The sequence below is a fragment of the Oncorhynchus kisutch genome, linkage group LG8 (assembly GCF_002021735.2).
Source record: "Oncorhynchus kisutch isolate 150728-3 linkage group LG8, Okis_V2, whole genome shotgun sequence".
NCBI classification, from domain to species: domain Eukaryota; kingdom Metazoa; phylum Chordata; class Actinopteri; order Salmoniformes; family Salmonidae; genus Oncorhynchus; species Oncorhynchus kisutch.
In genome coordinates, this window is record NC_034181.2 from 75,754,542 (window position 1) to 75,770,111 (window position 15,570).

Here is a 15,570-nt window from a genome sequence, read left to right on the forward strand (position 1 = left end):
TAGTGATGCTAGATGGGCAGGCGGGTGCGGGCAGGCATCGGTTGAAGAGCATGCAGTTAGTTTTGCTTGCATTTAAGAGCAGTTGGGAGGCCACGGAAGGAGTGTTGTAATGGCATTGAAGCTCGTCTGGAGATTTGGTAACACTGTGTCCAAAGATGGGCCAGAGGTATACAGAATGGTGTCATCTGCGTAGAGGTGGATCAGAGAATCACGAGCAGCAAGAGTGACATCATTGATGTATTCAGAGAAAAGAGTCGGCCTGAGAATTGAACCCCGTGGCACCCCCATAGAGACTTCCAGAGGTCCGGACAACAGGCCCTCCGATTTGACACACTGAACTCTATCTGAGAAGTAGTTGGTGAACCAGGTGAGGCAGTCATTTGAGAAACCAAGGCTGTTGAGTCTGCCGATAAGAATGCGGTGACTGACAAAGTCGAAAGCCTTGGCCAGGTTGATGAATATGGCTGCACAGTATTGTATTTTATCGATGGAGGTTATGATATCATTTAGGACCTTGAGCGTGGCTGAGGTGCACCCGTGACCAGCTCAGAAAACAGATTGCATAGCGGAGAAGGTACGGTGGGATTCGAAATGGTCGGTGATCTGTTTGTTAACTCGGCTTTCGGAGACTTTAGAAAGGCAGGGTAGGATAGATATAGATCTGTAACAGTTTTGGGTCTAGAGTGTCACCCCCTTTGAAGAGGGGGATGACCGTGGCAGCTTTCCATAATTTAGGGATCTCAGACGATACGAAGAGTGTCTAGTTTGAGAAACATACGCCTCGCAAGTCCTCAACTGGCAGCTTCATTAAATAGTACCCGCAAAACACCAGTCTCAACGTCAACAGTGAAGAGGCGACTCCGGGATGCTGGCCTTCTAGGCTGCCAGTTGAGGACCTGTGTCCTCTTGCTCAGTTGTCCACCGGGGCCTCCCATTCCTCTTTCTATTCTGGTTAGGGCCAGTTTGCTTTACAAAAATATTTAACTTATTGTGTATATTACATTTGTTTAATTTGATGGCTTTATTATTTTATTCCAAGTCATCATCTCATCTCTATAGAGTTGCTACATATGCTGTCTGACAAAATCACAATTTTGTAGTTCTTCAAAGTAAACAAGACATTTATGACTGCTGAACACCAACTATCAATGACTTAGATCATGTATTTTCAGGTAGAGATACTGCAACAGCTGCTCTCTATATCACTTCACAATCACGCATTCTTCTGTCTCTTCTGTAGCAGGCATGAAAGAAACACAGACTGGACGAGTAGATGTGTAATGGATTATGGTGATTTTAGTTAATTTCCACATTTTATGTGCTAAACTATGTCCAATATTGACCTGTTGGAAACAACTCCCTACTACATCGCAGTCCAGGCTGGATCTGATTTATCTCTAGAGAAAGTGTGCAAAGTGATCATTGAGCTCAACGAAGAAGAAAAAAATAGGAAATGCAATTCAAATAATTTAACCAACGTCTGTCAATCAGTTTATAAATAGCACTACCCTAGGGTGCAGCCTTAGCGGAGTTGCCAACAACCATAAATTCCGGTTTTCAGGGGAAATGGAAGAGAGAGCCTGTGACACGACTGCCCTTCCATTAACAAGGTGACACTCCAAATTAACTCCTCCTTCACATTTACTAGATTGGTTGAACAATGCATAAGATCCAGACATATATTTTATTTTTATACTCATCATGACCAGAATGTTGAGGATCTAGTTTCAGGCAGTTTTGGGGGGAATTACATGTAGTAGGTAGGCTATGACTTTGCTTATAAATGCTAGGGTTGTGAAGAATCTATGTAGTTCTTATGAAGACTTTATGCAGTCTTGAAAGTCTTTATAAATTGATGTTGAACCCAGATCTGCAGTGAAACTAGCTCTAGTTAATATCTGGAGTTAAGATTTAGCTACAGTGAAACCCACTTTAAAATGTAAAACAGAATTCATAGCCAAATCGAATGTAGACTATATGTTTGGCTGGTTTATCTGTAGGCTCTACCCTCAAAGTATTGGGTAATAACCAGCCCACCAATAACGAAAGATCCCCCACCTGAATAAACTTTTATTTGGTTAAAAAAGCAGCATTGGACAATGGAGATTAATTTCACTGATCAAGGCCATTCCAGAGCACATTCAACAGGTCCCACTATAGTCAGTGTAATATAAATGCATTCGTGTTTTGCTGCGCTTCCTGCTTACATTTAGCCTCCTCCCACTGGTCACACATTGGTTGAGTCAACGTTGTTTACACGTCATTTCAATGAAATGACGTTGAACCAACGTGGAATAGACGTTGAATTGAAGTCTGTGCCCAGTGGGCTAGCTACCTCTGCATGCCTGCCGCTTGCTTCTTTCTTTGTTTATCATGAGTCTATGCCTCTTTGCCTCAAGTAGCATGATATCGCCAACCCACTATACACAACAAATAAATAGGCGTCGTCGATTTCAGAGTCCTGATGACTTATCTAAGCACCCTCAACAACAACAAAAATACAAATAACAAGTGCAGCCACAATAACGACATAGAGACAGAAACAATACAGCATCAAACTGTCCAAACTCACAAACCCGTCATCTGTCGACAATCCAACTCCATCATGGATTCAGAAATCAAAATAGAATTTGCACAAACTACATCTACGTGCAACGGACATCCATGATAATCATCAATCGACTTTAATCAACTGGCTGCTGATTACACTCGTTTGTAAAGACGCTAAATAAGAATAATCCCAAGAATAACAGTATTATTACGAAGTAAGAAAGGTTAATAAGTATCGTATTGCATTGTTGAATTTTACTTTAGAATAGGTTCTAGAATCCCTCAATTAACCACACCTGGTTTATGTGGCACAGCGAGAATCTGTAACAATGAACCCATGATAGAAAGAAGCCCGTCTGTAATGGCCACTAACCTCAGCATCCTCTGAGTGCAGCTATGGCTCGTGGCTATCTGAGCATCGAATCTTCACAATAGCCTTGCTGCACCTCCTAGTAAAAAGGCTGCTTGGCACACGATGTGTTTCCCAATCACAACAGGTAACTAGCTACCTAGTTAGAGGAATCTTAACTTTCTGAATCTGAAAGTCAGGTGGCAAGCCTTAGGGATTTTTTCCCACCATCTGTTCTTCTCGAGACTCGAATCGTACACGTGTCCCCACTTGTCTTTTATCCAAGCCCCTCTCCTCTCGACTTCAGTGGTGTCGTGACGCCTCTGCTGAGTAGGAGAGGAGGGAAGAGCTGGATGGGGGTCGACAGTCATTCATTAAGAACAATGCAATAGATTGACCACAGACAATTCAACCAGTTGTTGATGGACCCGACCGAGTTTCGTTGAGACCCCACGACTGATATCACTTTACCCTCTGCATGCACATTCATGGTAACGATGCTGAGCTGGCTCGAGGCTCGTACCCCATCACAGCGGGTCGCTGTCAGTTCAGAAGCGCCTTCAATAACTTTAGTAACACGAATGCAATAATTCGAACTCTGAGAATCATTATGGAAAAGGGGTGACTCACAATGTTCCGCGAGCCATTTGACTGATATTGTAGTTAGCTAGTTGGTTGCTTTTCAAACCGGGATTCTCACTGTTAACGTAACGTTAGTGACCACAGCTGAGCGTCACTGTCTCTCAGTCATTAGAATTACGGTTTGCTCCCAGAGTTCAAAGCTCTGTGTGGAGCCAATACTTTTTATTTATGACGAGAAAATTATTTTATTACTTACCGAAGTGACGCAAAATCCGTTGACTGAAAATAATAAGAGCGAAGTTAAAACTAGTTGACCACAGCCGTTCCACTGCTGCTGACGTGACGAATCGATGATGACACAATTTGCATATCAGTTACTTGCTCTCTGATTGGACAATTGAGGAGTCGTTCAATTTTTATCTCAGATTACATTTGGAGCCGGTTCCACATGGACAAATTTCATTTTCAATTTTGTGCCAGAACTCATATGTAAAAATAAAATGACAAATATTAGACAAAATTGGTTATAAAGGCATGACACACAAGATGGCCGCGGTAGATCTGAAGCCAATCCGCGGAGGTTTTACTTTGATAACACAAACCTGTAGTCTCCCGGATAATAATGTTGACTCTGACAGGCGAGATAGTTGGAAAATAACATGGCAACCTGTCGTTAGTGTGTTGTGACCCCCAGTGGCTCTTGACAGTACTGCTAAACCAAATCAGTATGGTCTTGACGTGAACCATAAATCTATGCCTGACAGCATGAGATCAGAAATAGTGGAAAGGTTTTCTAAAATCTATGAGATCCAACCAGATTTTTCACACATACTTCAACGCGCTCCTTTTGATTATTCTGAAAGTTAAATCAAAGAACATGCCTTCATTTCGGAAAGTATTACTGGGGAAAGTTATGTTCAGTTCACCCCTGGTTATCAACCTGTTCAGCTGATTTATTAAGAGCAAATGTATGCTTGATCTGAAAATATGGTTTATAAGCGCCGTATGGATGGTGTCACGCATTTGCGGAGTCTGGAGTCACAAAGGCCAAATTGAGCTCTAACACGTTGTCGTGCGACATTACCCACACACTCTTATGTGATAAATTAAGGCTACTTAGATCCACAGCTAGTCAATGGCAAACAGTGCTTACCTCAAACCTTAATCACTAGATACATGTACATCACAGCTGTCCAAGGCACTGCATCTCAGGGCTTGAGGTGTCACTAGACACTGGTTTGATTTCAGGCTGTATCATCTATCAGCCATGATTGGGAGTCCCACAGGGCAGCATACAATTGGCCCAGCACCATCCGGGCTATGCAGTCATTGTAAATAAGAATTTGTTCTCAACTGACTTACCTAGTTATATAAAGGCTCAATTTAAAACAGTCATTGGTATGCATTGTCATGTTTATTTCCTTTCAAAGAAAAGCTTTCCAAACTCACTACCTATACAGCATAAACTGTTGACTGAAGATTTGGTTCCATATAGGAACCTTAAAATGAGAAGTCCACATTTACCAAATTCAACAGTCCAGACAGCATGTGTTTACTTCATTTCACAGCAATATAGTGCCAAGTAGCCAAAAGCTTGAGCAAAACAATGTCTGTTGAGGGCTGCCATTCCCACAGCACATTTTTATTTAGACAAACCTTTAATCAGCTCAATAAGGGTAAATAGAACATTCAAAATGATTTAAAAGCAACGTAAAGATAGCCGTGATTTAACTTAGCATATTCATTAAAACCATACCTGCAATATATATTACCCATCTTGCCTGTAGTTTACACAGTAAGGAAATAAAAGATACCAAACCATAATCTAAAAGGATGCAAATTCCCCCCCCCCCCACCCCAAAAATGTAGTGTTGGTTTAATTTTATTTCAGTCAAATATGTTTGGGGGGAAAAAAATAATACCCAAGGTTGGAGTCCATCTTCAGTCTGAAGTCATTGAAAAACATTCCAAGTCCCAATAATTAACTGTCCTGACCACACCTTAACAAGCGGTCATGAATCCATAGTCCACTCATACAGTATACCTATAATTAATGCAGATTTTTATTCTCACCTTCAAACCAGCTTTGAGTGGTTATCTTCATAGACCAAACCCAAGCATGTGCAAAGAGCAGAGAAGAAAATAAAGGGAAAAAGCGCTGATTGCATTATAGCCGGTGTTACTTAGTAAATCAACAATGACAACTGGTTGACTAACATGCACACATTTTGTTCTATAGCCGTTTGAGCACAATATTTCTATAATGCTTTTAAAGCTGAGTGCAAGTGTTGAAATGTAAAATTAAGTCCATTCAACCTGCTCAGTTCCTAATTCAAACGACTGAACGGCTGCTGAAGCTAGTCTGTGGCGTGGCATTCTGCTCTGCATCTTCCTCTAGTGGCTGCTGACTAGGACTGCAGGTTCAGCTCAGCGGAGGGTTGTCGTCTTTGCTGAAGGGTTGTGTGGATCCGGGCTTCACCCAAGACAGCCCTGACACCGGCAGCCCCTTCTGGTGATCCTCAGGCCGTCTCTAGAATAACAGACACACATTACCACACTGTTCAACTAGCACCATGGAAACAAATGGCCGCTCACACAGCTTGACCAATCACAGCCCTGCTGGCTCTCATTCAAGTAAACAAGCCTCTTTTGGGAGTGAGCTCAGAGGGAACCTGAGTCCTTGGACCATAGCAGACAAGACTCAGAGCTTTGTGTCCATTTACATTAGTCTGAAAAGCACACTGCTGGGGTTTAGAAAACTCACTTTGTGTGAGAACATCCGTTCCTTCGCCTCATCGTGGATCGCTGGGTTCCATGAAGAGAAACTGGAAAAATTTGCATAAAAAATAACACTTAGGAGAAACAAATTCTCAACCATTTATTGCATCTCCTTTCACATGCTGCAGGAGGTTACTTAAATTTAAAGACAATGTTCAGATTGTTCGTGAGCTATGAGAATGGGAAATGGAATTCCAGGAATGAGCTTTTCCTACTACCAACCTTATTGCATAAGGATCGTCCATCTTGGGTTGGTCGAAGAGGTGACTGTTGCATAGTTTGACGCTGTCTACCACCTTGCTTTTAAACAACTGCACATCCTTGTCGTACCTGAAAAAACTGTGTGAGGTCTACACCTGTTGTATTCAGCACATGTGACTAATACATTTGATTATACATGCAATTTGCCAGTCAATACAGTGTGGAGAGATAATTTCCCCAACATGGCCACAATCTAATTCATTAGCTCAGAGAATTAAGAAAAAAAACACTCAACAGAATACTGCAAAATTTCTATTAAACAGCTAGTCTCAACAGCCGCCTGTCCCTTTTAGTAGCCGGGCATCGGCACACATTTCAGTAAATAAACAATGGGTCTAAATTCATTGTTTACGACGTTACCATGGACACAGCTCTGATAATCCCAGTCATGTGCATTAAAAACATTTCTCGCTATCAAAACACAACAATTCAAGTTCTCCATGGTGCCAAATCAAGGTGTATGATCTGCGATTGATTTGTTATATTTATACTGGTAACAAATAAATGTTTGGCAGTACTCAACATTTTGTGCAATAGCTGTGTGCATTAAGGAAATACACACTTAACTCAAATAGACAGAAGCCCGTCTAATAAGCACTGGTTGTGTTCAGTGACTGAAGCAAATAAATGTATGGGCTATTCATTGAAGTTTCAGGGTACACAATAGGAGCACAAAGACTAGCTTGCTTGTTGACCTATATAAACTGACCCAGGCCACACTTACGCATGACCCAGTACAGAGTAAGAGAAGGAAGGCTGTGAGGAGAAAGGGAACAAGTACAGACTTACAGCACAGCAGCTTCTGGGTTGAGTGGTTCCATAGTGTTGATCTTGTAGAACACCGTGCGTGCATACATCAGGACTTGCCAGATGTGGTTGTGATTACGCCTTCATGTCCACAGGGAGACATTTATGATTCTCTCAACATAATGGCAAACCAAATACAACTCCAGTCACAGTAAATACACAAGTATCATAAAGGCATTCCATGGTGCATAGGTTCATCTCAGACTAGTGAAATACCCAACAGTAGCACTGCTCAAACACCAGTAGTGCACAGCCAGAGTGTGACATATACACCATAATGAGACTGACATTCTCACTGGAAACCTTGGACAACTTTCCCCATTCAGTAAAACATAGTGCTGTGCTCCTATAAATCCACCTTCAGCTGATAGAGACTGAGGTTTAAGAGGAGAAGACCTTACATGGCTGTGTCACTGTCCAGCTGAAGAAACAGGCCATGAGGAACAGAGCTGGAACAGCAGTCAGAATAAACACTGGGCCTTGATGTAACGCATGTCAGTTCTAACTAAGGCACACTATAGACAGCCCCACGCAGTTCAACTTTCAGGGACAGCACTGTATCACTATTTACCACCAGAACAACATCCTGAGAGAACACACATCAATCACAACATGAAGCAGGAACATCATAGATCAAAAAGTAGTAACTGCATTTAGCCTATCATGGGATGTGTAAGGCTGTGTAGTAGTGGCTAGTACATAGTGGAGCAGACATTACACCAATGGAAAAATATCACGCCACATGTACCTGACAAACACCCATTTCTAAATCATCCTAATTCATTTTGATGTAATGATCTGGGCATAGAAGCCATGCACTGACCTCCACTTGGTGAAGGCTCTCCTGACATCAAGCTCTCCTGAAACAGGGTCCACAAGTGGGTGGAAGACTGGAATATCAAACACCACTCTCTAAATGGGGGTAAAGGAGAGAAAATAGTACTGTTAGAATACTGCATAAATAGATACTCGCATTTCAAACCCCTCAACTTTTTCCACATTGTTACGTTACAGGCTTATTTCTAAAATTGATTAACTACACACAATACCTCAATGACAAAGCGAAAACAGGTTTGGAAATTAGCAAATTCATATAAAAACAGAAATAGCTTATTTACATAATTATTCAGACCTTTTGCCATTAGACTCGAAATTGAGCTCAGGTGCATCCTGTTTCTAATGCTCATCCTTGGTTTCTACAACTTCATTGGAGTCCACCTGAAGTAAATTCAATTTTTTGGACATGATTTGGAAAGGCACACGTGTGTCTATATAAGGTCCCAAAGTTGATAGTGCATATCAAAGCAAAAACCAAGCCATGAGGTGGAAGGATTTGTCCGTAGAGCTCAGAGAAAGGATTGTGACGAGGCACAGATCTGGGGAAGGGTACCAAAACAGTTCTACAGCATTGAATGTCCCCAAGAACGCAGTGGCCGTCATCATTCTTAAATGGAATAAGTATGGAACCACCCACCAAGACTGTTCCTAGAGCAGGCCGCTCTGCCAAACTGAGAAATCGGGTGAGAAGGGCCTTGGTTAGGGAGGTGACCAAGAACCCGATGGTCACACTGACAGAGCTCCTCTGTGGAGATGGGAGAACCTTCCAGAAGGACAACCATCTCTGCAGCACTCTACCAATCAGGCCTTTATGGTAGAGCAGCAAGACAGAAGCCACACCTCAGTAAAAGGAATGACAGACTGCTTGGAGTTAGCCAAAAGGCACCTAAAGGACTGACCATGAGAAAGTCTCTCTGGTCTGATGAACCCAAGATTGAACTCTGGCCTGAAAGCCAAGCGTCATGTCTGGAATTAACCAGACAGCACTCTTCACCTCACCTATACCATCCCTATGGTGAAGCATGGTGGTGGTAGACATGTGTGGGATATTCTTCCAGAGGCAGGGACTGGGAGACTAGTCAGGATTGAGGGAAAGATGAACAGAGCAAAGTACAGAGAGATCCTTCATGAAAACCTGCTCCAGACCACTCAGGACGTGACTGGGGTGAAGCTTTACCTTCCAACGGGAAAATGACCTTACGCACACAGCCAAGACAACACAGGAGTGGCTTCGGGACATATCTCTGTACTTGAGTGGACCAGCCAGAGCAGACTTGACCTGATTGAACATCTCTGGAGAGACCTGAAAATAGCTGCGCAGTGACACTCCCTATCCAACCTGACAGCACTTGAGGGGATCTGCAGAGAAGAACGGGAGAAACTCCCCAAATACAGGTGTACCAAGCTTGTAGCGTCATACCCAAGAAGACTCGAGGCTGTAATCACTGCCAAAGGTGCTTCAACAAAGTACTGAGTTAAGGGTCTGAATACTTACGTAAATGTGATATTACAGTTTTAATCAATTCGCTAAGATTTTTTAGACCCGTTTTGTAATGTGTGTAGATTGATGAGGGGAGAAAAAAAATACATTTTAGAGTAAGGCTATTACGTAACAAAATGTGGGAAAAAAGGGAATACTTTCCAAATGCACTGTATGATTGTCACAAACCAATCAGTCTCAGCCACCAAAGCAGGAAATGCTGAATTTTGTGTAAACAGCTGTAGTGTTAGAGCAGGTCCACAAAAGTACTCACAGGACATTCACCATCAGGATAGTTATCTGGAATATACACAGTGAACTTGAAGACTCCATCCTGGTACAAGCCATGTCTGATGAAAATGACCCCGAACCACACTGGAAAGAAAAGAATCTCAGGATCCCTTTGTATAGATTATGTGTAGATTATGCAGTCAAACACGAGGACAGATTAGGCTCTTACTCAATGCTGATTTGTAGGATGGCTGCACATAGATTCCAGGAAGTTTTTGCTTGATCACTAGCGTGCTGTGGGTCACAGGGTAACATGGTAACATGGTATTAAATCAATGCAGCAGAAAATGGATATGGAAATTAACAGCACATTTTTTCATCAACAGCTTCTCTAAATGAACTACGTAACATAGTGGCCTATGCGCAAATACATTGAAGATGCATCCTCCTTCCTTTCTGTAGGCTAATCAATGAACTGACATGTTGGATTGGTGAAAAGAAATCATACCTTCACTTATCCAGTCGCATACAGATCAGTGATTACCTCTAGCAAAGGAGGTAGACATGAAGCATTTTAAAAGGTATTCAAAACAGAGCCAGTGCGTCTACTACATCCACTACCCAAAATAAAGTCTGATCTGGGGCCAGTACTTACAACTCAGCCAGCAGCGAGTACTCCAGGTAGAATGGACCGTAGGAGGCATGTGTTCCGTTGGCCAACTGGGCCGTGGCGGCAGGAGAGGCAGGCTTGGTGATGGGGACTGCATTCTTGGGGATGGAGGGAAGCTGCTTCTTCCCAAAGCTAGGACGGGCTGGACTGGCTCTTTGTTGCTGCTGCTCTCCACTCTGTTCCTCGCCGTCAGATCTCTGCTCAGCAGAAGAGTGAACAAAAGGCATTTAACAACTCAATATCTATGTCTAGGAAGTAAAAACTGGTAGCATTGATTATTACAGGAGGGGAGTATGCCTAGATTTAACCCACTTAGCAAAACACTATTCACAATGTTGCAGAGAATGCAGACGACCAATTTCAAGCCAGTCTGTTACATCTACCTGCATAAACAGCGGCAAGCTCTGTTGTGGAACTACAAGGCAACACAGACAGCAGTGGGAGCACATGTTGAGCCCTGAGCAATAGGCATGTGGTGACAACCTCACAGGTTTCAGAGACTCTGGTCTGGCATCAGTTTCCTTGTTCCATGAGAGGTGAGAGCACCCATATAGAGCATCCCTAAACACAGTCCGCATCATATCCCGCCAATGCTAGCTCAGTGGGAAGCACAGGGAAGGAGGATAGGCTAGTTCAAAGCAGGAGAGATGCCAGTAAGCTAAGGAATAGATTAGCAACAAACCCTCAAGGCCTATCCCTCTGCAACTAACAAAATAATTCAGGTTAACAGACAGCACACAGTGAGTGCCATTAAACTATCCATGTTGTAGAATTTTTGTTTTTAGGAGGCACAGAGCAATGAGTGAACCATTCATCTGACAAGGCAGGACAGGAGTAGTCACACCTATGTTACTACTGGCAAAGCTACTTCGCCAATGTAATGCCTGTATGCTAAACTGGAAGTTGGTGCCTCCCTTTCTCCCAGAAGTCATTGAGGTACGTAGGCAACAGACTGAATGGCAACAGCAGACATGGCAAACAGCTTTCACCCAACTGAATCTTAGCAATTAGCAAACAAAAAAGCTGAGAAGTTTAACATCAAATCCAAGTGGATTTCCCAGGAGCAACAGGCTCCTCCTGCAACAACCACAACCATGTGTTGTGACAAGTCATGTTGGACTATAGTTGCAGCTGCAACCTCCAGAGCACTAAGGCTGGGACGATACCAGTATCACGAGTATCATGTGTTAGTATAGTGGCAAGGAAACAAAACAGATTAAACTTTTAGGAAAAACAGCCATAACATTGGAAACAATCAGTTGTCATCCAGTCAAATACATTTTCCAAGCAGAATATTTTACATACAGCAGGTTATTAAAGGACCAAAGAGTTAGGTCTGCTTCATGTCAAATATTGCAATACTAGTATTGTCATTGTCTTAAAGAGCATTAGGTAGTAAAAGGCAACCCTGAAACTGCCCTCTTTCAGGACGAGATTGCAAAGGAGTGTCCCTGGCAAGGAGTTGGCGAAAAGGCATGAGTAGGCCTAATGCGTTATTAGAGGACACCACACACCTTAAGTTAGACATTCCCATGCCACAATTTCAGACCTCCAAGATTCCTCTCAAACAAAAGACAGGTGGTAACAGCAGTAAAATGCATGAAGCTTCAAGGAAGCCATGCCGTCTGTGGGAAAACATTAGGGAGACAGACCACACAAGCCTTACTTTCAGTGTGTGGGAGTCTCTTTGGGAACTTTTGAAGATCCTGTTTTTTTGTCTCTCTTCTCGCTTGTGTGTTGGGTGAACTTGACAGAAGTTGGCTTTCAGTGCAGAAAAGGAAGAGCGCTCCCTTACCTTACGACCAGTATTGGTAGACATGCTCCAGAAAGGGTTCAGGTTCATTACTCATGGAGGTGCAACTTCGCCGTCTAGGTCAGTCCCACAACAAGTGTTGCCTGTGCCATTCAATGGCATCACTGGGGATACAATTGACAGAACAAATGTTACATTTTTATTCATTTAGAGCCATTTTCATACTGGTCCCCCATGACAATAAAACCCAAAACTCTGACGCTGAAAGCACCATGCTCTACTAACAGCCACACGAGACCAAATGACTGATGAGGCCCTCTACTGAGCACACACAAAATGGGGCAACCTGACCTCAATGACAACTGCTGAATCGCTGATCTGCTGACCATGCTGCTGCTCAGACAGTCGTGCCTCATTCATGTCATGACGTCAAACAGGTCAAATTTACGTCTCTGCCAGGCCAAGCACTTTAAACCCCACCGGGAAATAATCCAGACATACACATTTGTGATGTCTGGTGTTTAATGGTTGTTTAACATGGAGGTTGAGTGTTAGCCCAGTTAGATTCATTATTTAATTCGCATACTACCAAAAGGCATTGTTATTGCCGTTGGCTACAGTAGTTGACAAGTTAGTTAACTAAGATCTTTGTTTAGCTAACTACTATGGCAACTAGCAATGTTGACATTGTATCCGTGTTGGGTCACGTGATCCTATGCAGGCAACTAATTCTGCAAAATGACTGAACACATAGCTAGTTAGTTAAGATATATAGTTACGTTACAGTAGCTAGTTAGATTGTTAACAAGATACGTCCAGACGTCCAGTTCGTTAGCTGGACGCCAGGTTTGCCATTACAAATAAAGTATACATAATCATTTGCGATGGAATCTAGCATTGTTGCTTATTATCCATAATGAAATAGGCATACTTTACGACTCGATAAACGAACGACAAGAACGTTCACAACACAAACTTAGCAAACCAACCAGATCTGCTAGCTTGCAAGCTAACCAGCTAACGTTACCTAGCTTGAAAGCCAAAGGTAGCTAGCTAGCTACTATCCAGTTGCCAGCTTACCTTCCCTGAACGAAAATTCAGACAAGTACCTGTTCAAAAATTGTCCATTTATGTGAACAATTTCAAAATGTGCGTTTTAAAGACGTTGCAATCACCACTGGTAAAAACAGAAAAGGTGTACCGCAACTGGCTAGCTAAGTAATTTCACAGACACCGGAAATCAATCAAAAACCTCATGATGGGCGTTTCCTATTCACCGCGGGATATTTCTATTGGCTTATAACAAAGGGTGGTTAAAGTATGATTCGCTGACGTTCTATCACTTAAGTCATGCTGTTATGCCGCGTTCACGTACTAGTCGGAAATAGGAAACTCAGAAATGTCCGACTTGCTGATTGTAGAACATGTTGAGATGGGTTGGTTAGTTTAGTAACAACACCGACGCATGCGCAACTCCGGGCTTCGATTGTTGACAACATGTAAACTATATTTCGTCTCCAATGCTTATTAAAAACATAAATACATGTGGTCAATGAACACTTGTGGTCTCTCAAATACAAATGTAATTGTATTGGTCACATACACATGTTTAGCAGATGTTATTGCAGGTGTAGCGAAATTATTGCGTTTCTAGCTCCAACAGTGTAGTAATATCTAACAAGTGATGTCTAATAATTTAACAACAATACACACACATTTAAAGCAAAGGAATGGAGTATATAAATATTAAGATGAGCAATGTCAAAGTGGCATAGACTAAAATAGAGTAAAATAGAATACAGTATATGCATATGAGATGAGTAGTGCAAAATATGTAAACATTATTAAAGTGACTAGTGCTCCAATTATTAAAGTGGCCAGTGATTTCAAGTCTATGTGTATAGGGCAGCAGCCTCTAAGATGCTAGTGATGGCTATTTAACAGTGTGATGGCCTTGAGATAGAAGCTGTTTTTCAGTCTCTCGGTCCCAGCTTTGATGCACCTGTACTGACCTCGCCTTCTGGTGAACAGGCAGTGGCTCGGGTGGGTGTTGTCCTTGATGATCTTTTTGGCCTTCCTGAGACATTGGTTGCTGTAGGTGTCCTGGAGGGCAGGTAGTTTGCCCCCGGTAATGCGTTGGGCAGACCACACCACCCTCTGGAGAGCCCTGTGGTTGCGGGCGGTGCAGTTACCGTACCAGGAAGTGATACAGCCCAACAGGATTCTCTCAATTGTGCATCTGTCAAAGTTTGTGAGGGTTTTAGGTGCTAAGACAAATTTCTTCAGCCTCCTGAGGTTGAAGAGGCACTGTTACGCCTTCTTCACCACCCTGTCTGTGTGAGGTGTACACCGAGAAACTTGAAGCTTTCCAGCTTCTCCATTGCGGTCCCTTTGATGTGGATAGGGGGGGTACTCACACTGCGGTTTCCAGAAGTCCACGATCAGCTCCTTTCATTTGTTGATGTTGGGTGAGAGGTTATTTTCCTGGCACCACACTCCCAGGGCCCTCACCTCCTCCCTGTAGGCTGTCCCGTCATTGTTGGTAATCAGGCCTACTACTGTTGTGTCATCTGCAAACTTGATGATTGAGTTGGAGGCGTGCATGGCCACGCAGTCATGGGTGAACAGGGAGTACAGGAGGGGGCTGAGCACACACCCTTGTGGGGCCCCTGTGTTGAGGATCAGCGAAGTGGAGTTGTTGTTTCCTACCTTCACCACCTGTAGGCGGCCCGTCAGGAAGTCCAGGAACCAGTTTCACAGGACGGGACTATCGTGGAAAATTGCAAGATTATGTTTTAATGCTTGTAAGATTGTTATAATGCTTGTATTACATTATAATAGTTGTTACATTCGACAGAATAGAGTATTGTGTGTGTGTTCCACTGAGGATGTGCTTTTATGAGATAGCACTGACAGAGGAGATTTACGATGTCTTTGGGTAATAAAGCCTAAAGAGCATTCCAGATAGCAAAGGTAATGTTTTTGTGCTATACCGTACCAGGGCGAGACGGGTTCCAGTTTGGAGTAGGAGGGGGCCAGACACTAGTCTTTACAATGAGAACTGTTGACACAGCAGTAACAGTCTGCTATGTTTTATAGATATCTTTCATAAAAATCTTAACATTTGTGAACTGTTCCTAAGATCTGTGAGTCATCATGTAAGTTGAGAGGGGTGTATCTTGGCTATAAAAGATTTTTGTACTTTTCTGGTGGCACTCTCAACAGTTCATTAGAGGTAGTGAATTGTTGAAAGTAAAATGCTATTGCAAAGC

At 42.8% G+C, this 15,570-nt stretch overlaps 2 protein-coding genes across 13 annotated transcripts in view; both read right to left on the bottom strand.

Moving 5' to 3' along the window:
- The window catches only part of LOC109883506 (chromodomain-helicase-DNA-binding protein 9), a 134,980-nt gene extending 131,152 nt beyond the window's left edge, over positions 1 to 3,828 (bottom strand). For 4 of the 5 annotated variants that reach the window (XM_031831227.1, XM_031831229.1, XM_031831228.1 and 1 more), the window contains exon 1: positions 3,738 to 3,828. The gene's annotated coding sequence lies outside the window, so the exon portion shown is untranslated. Of the gene's footprint in view, positions 1 to 2,923; positions 3,258 to 3,737 lie in introns of those variants that run through there. The other variant, XM_031831226.1, reaches the window with a different exon arrangement.
- A 1,048-nt stretch (positions 3,829 to 4,876) lies between these two features.
- Positions 4,877 to 13,564, bottom strand: LOC109883503 (AKT-interacting protein). 8 transcript variants are annotated; one of them, XM_031831235.1, is made up of 11 exons: positions 13,408 to 13,564; positions 12,341 to 12,462; positions 10,531 to 10,742; positions 10,105 to 10,169; positions 9,919 to 10,019; positions 8,151 to 8,239; positions 7,729 to 7,776; positions 7,310 to 7,408; positions 6,482 to 6,589; positions 6,246 to 6,306; positions 4,877 to 6,011 (listed from the first exon to the last, which is right to left on the bottom strand). In XM_031831235.1, exons 2-11 carry the CDS (start codon positions 12,386 to 12,388, stop codon positions 5,904 to 5,906), a joined length of 939 nt encoding a protein of 312 aa, XP_031687095.1. In that variant the 5' UTR covers positions 12,389 to 12,462; positions 13,408 to 13,564; the 3' UTR covers positions 4,877 to 5,903. The 8 variants fall into 8 exon arrangements, with proteins under 8 accessions (XP_031687095.1, XP_020331136.1, XP_020331137.1 ...); XM_020475547.2 differs by having other exon boundaries at positions 6,482 to 6,598; positions 13,408 to 13,553; XM_020475548.2 differs by having other exon boundaries at positions 6,482 to 6,598; positions 13,379 to 13,550.
- Between the last annotated feature and the right edge of the window lie 2,006 nt (positions 13,565 to 15,570).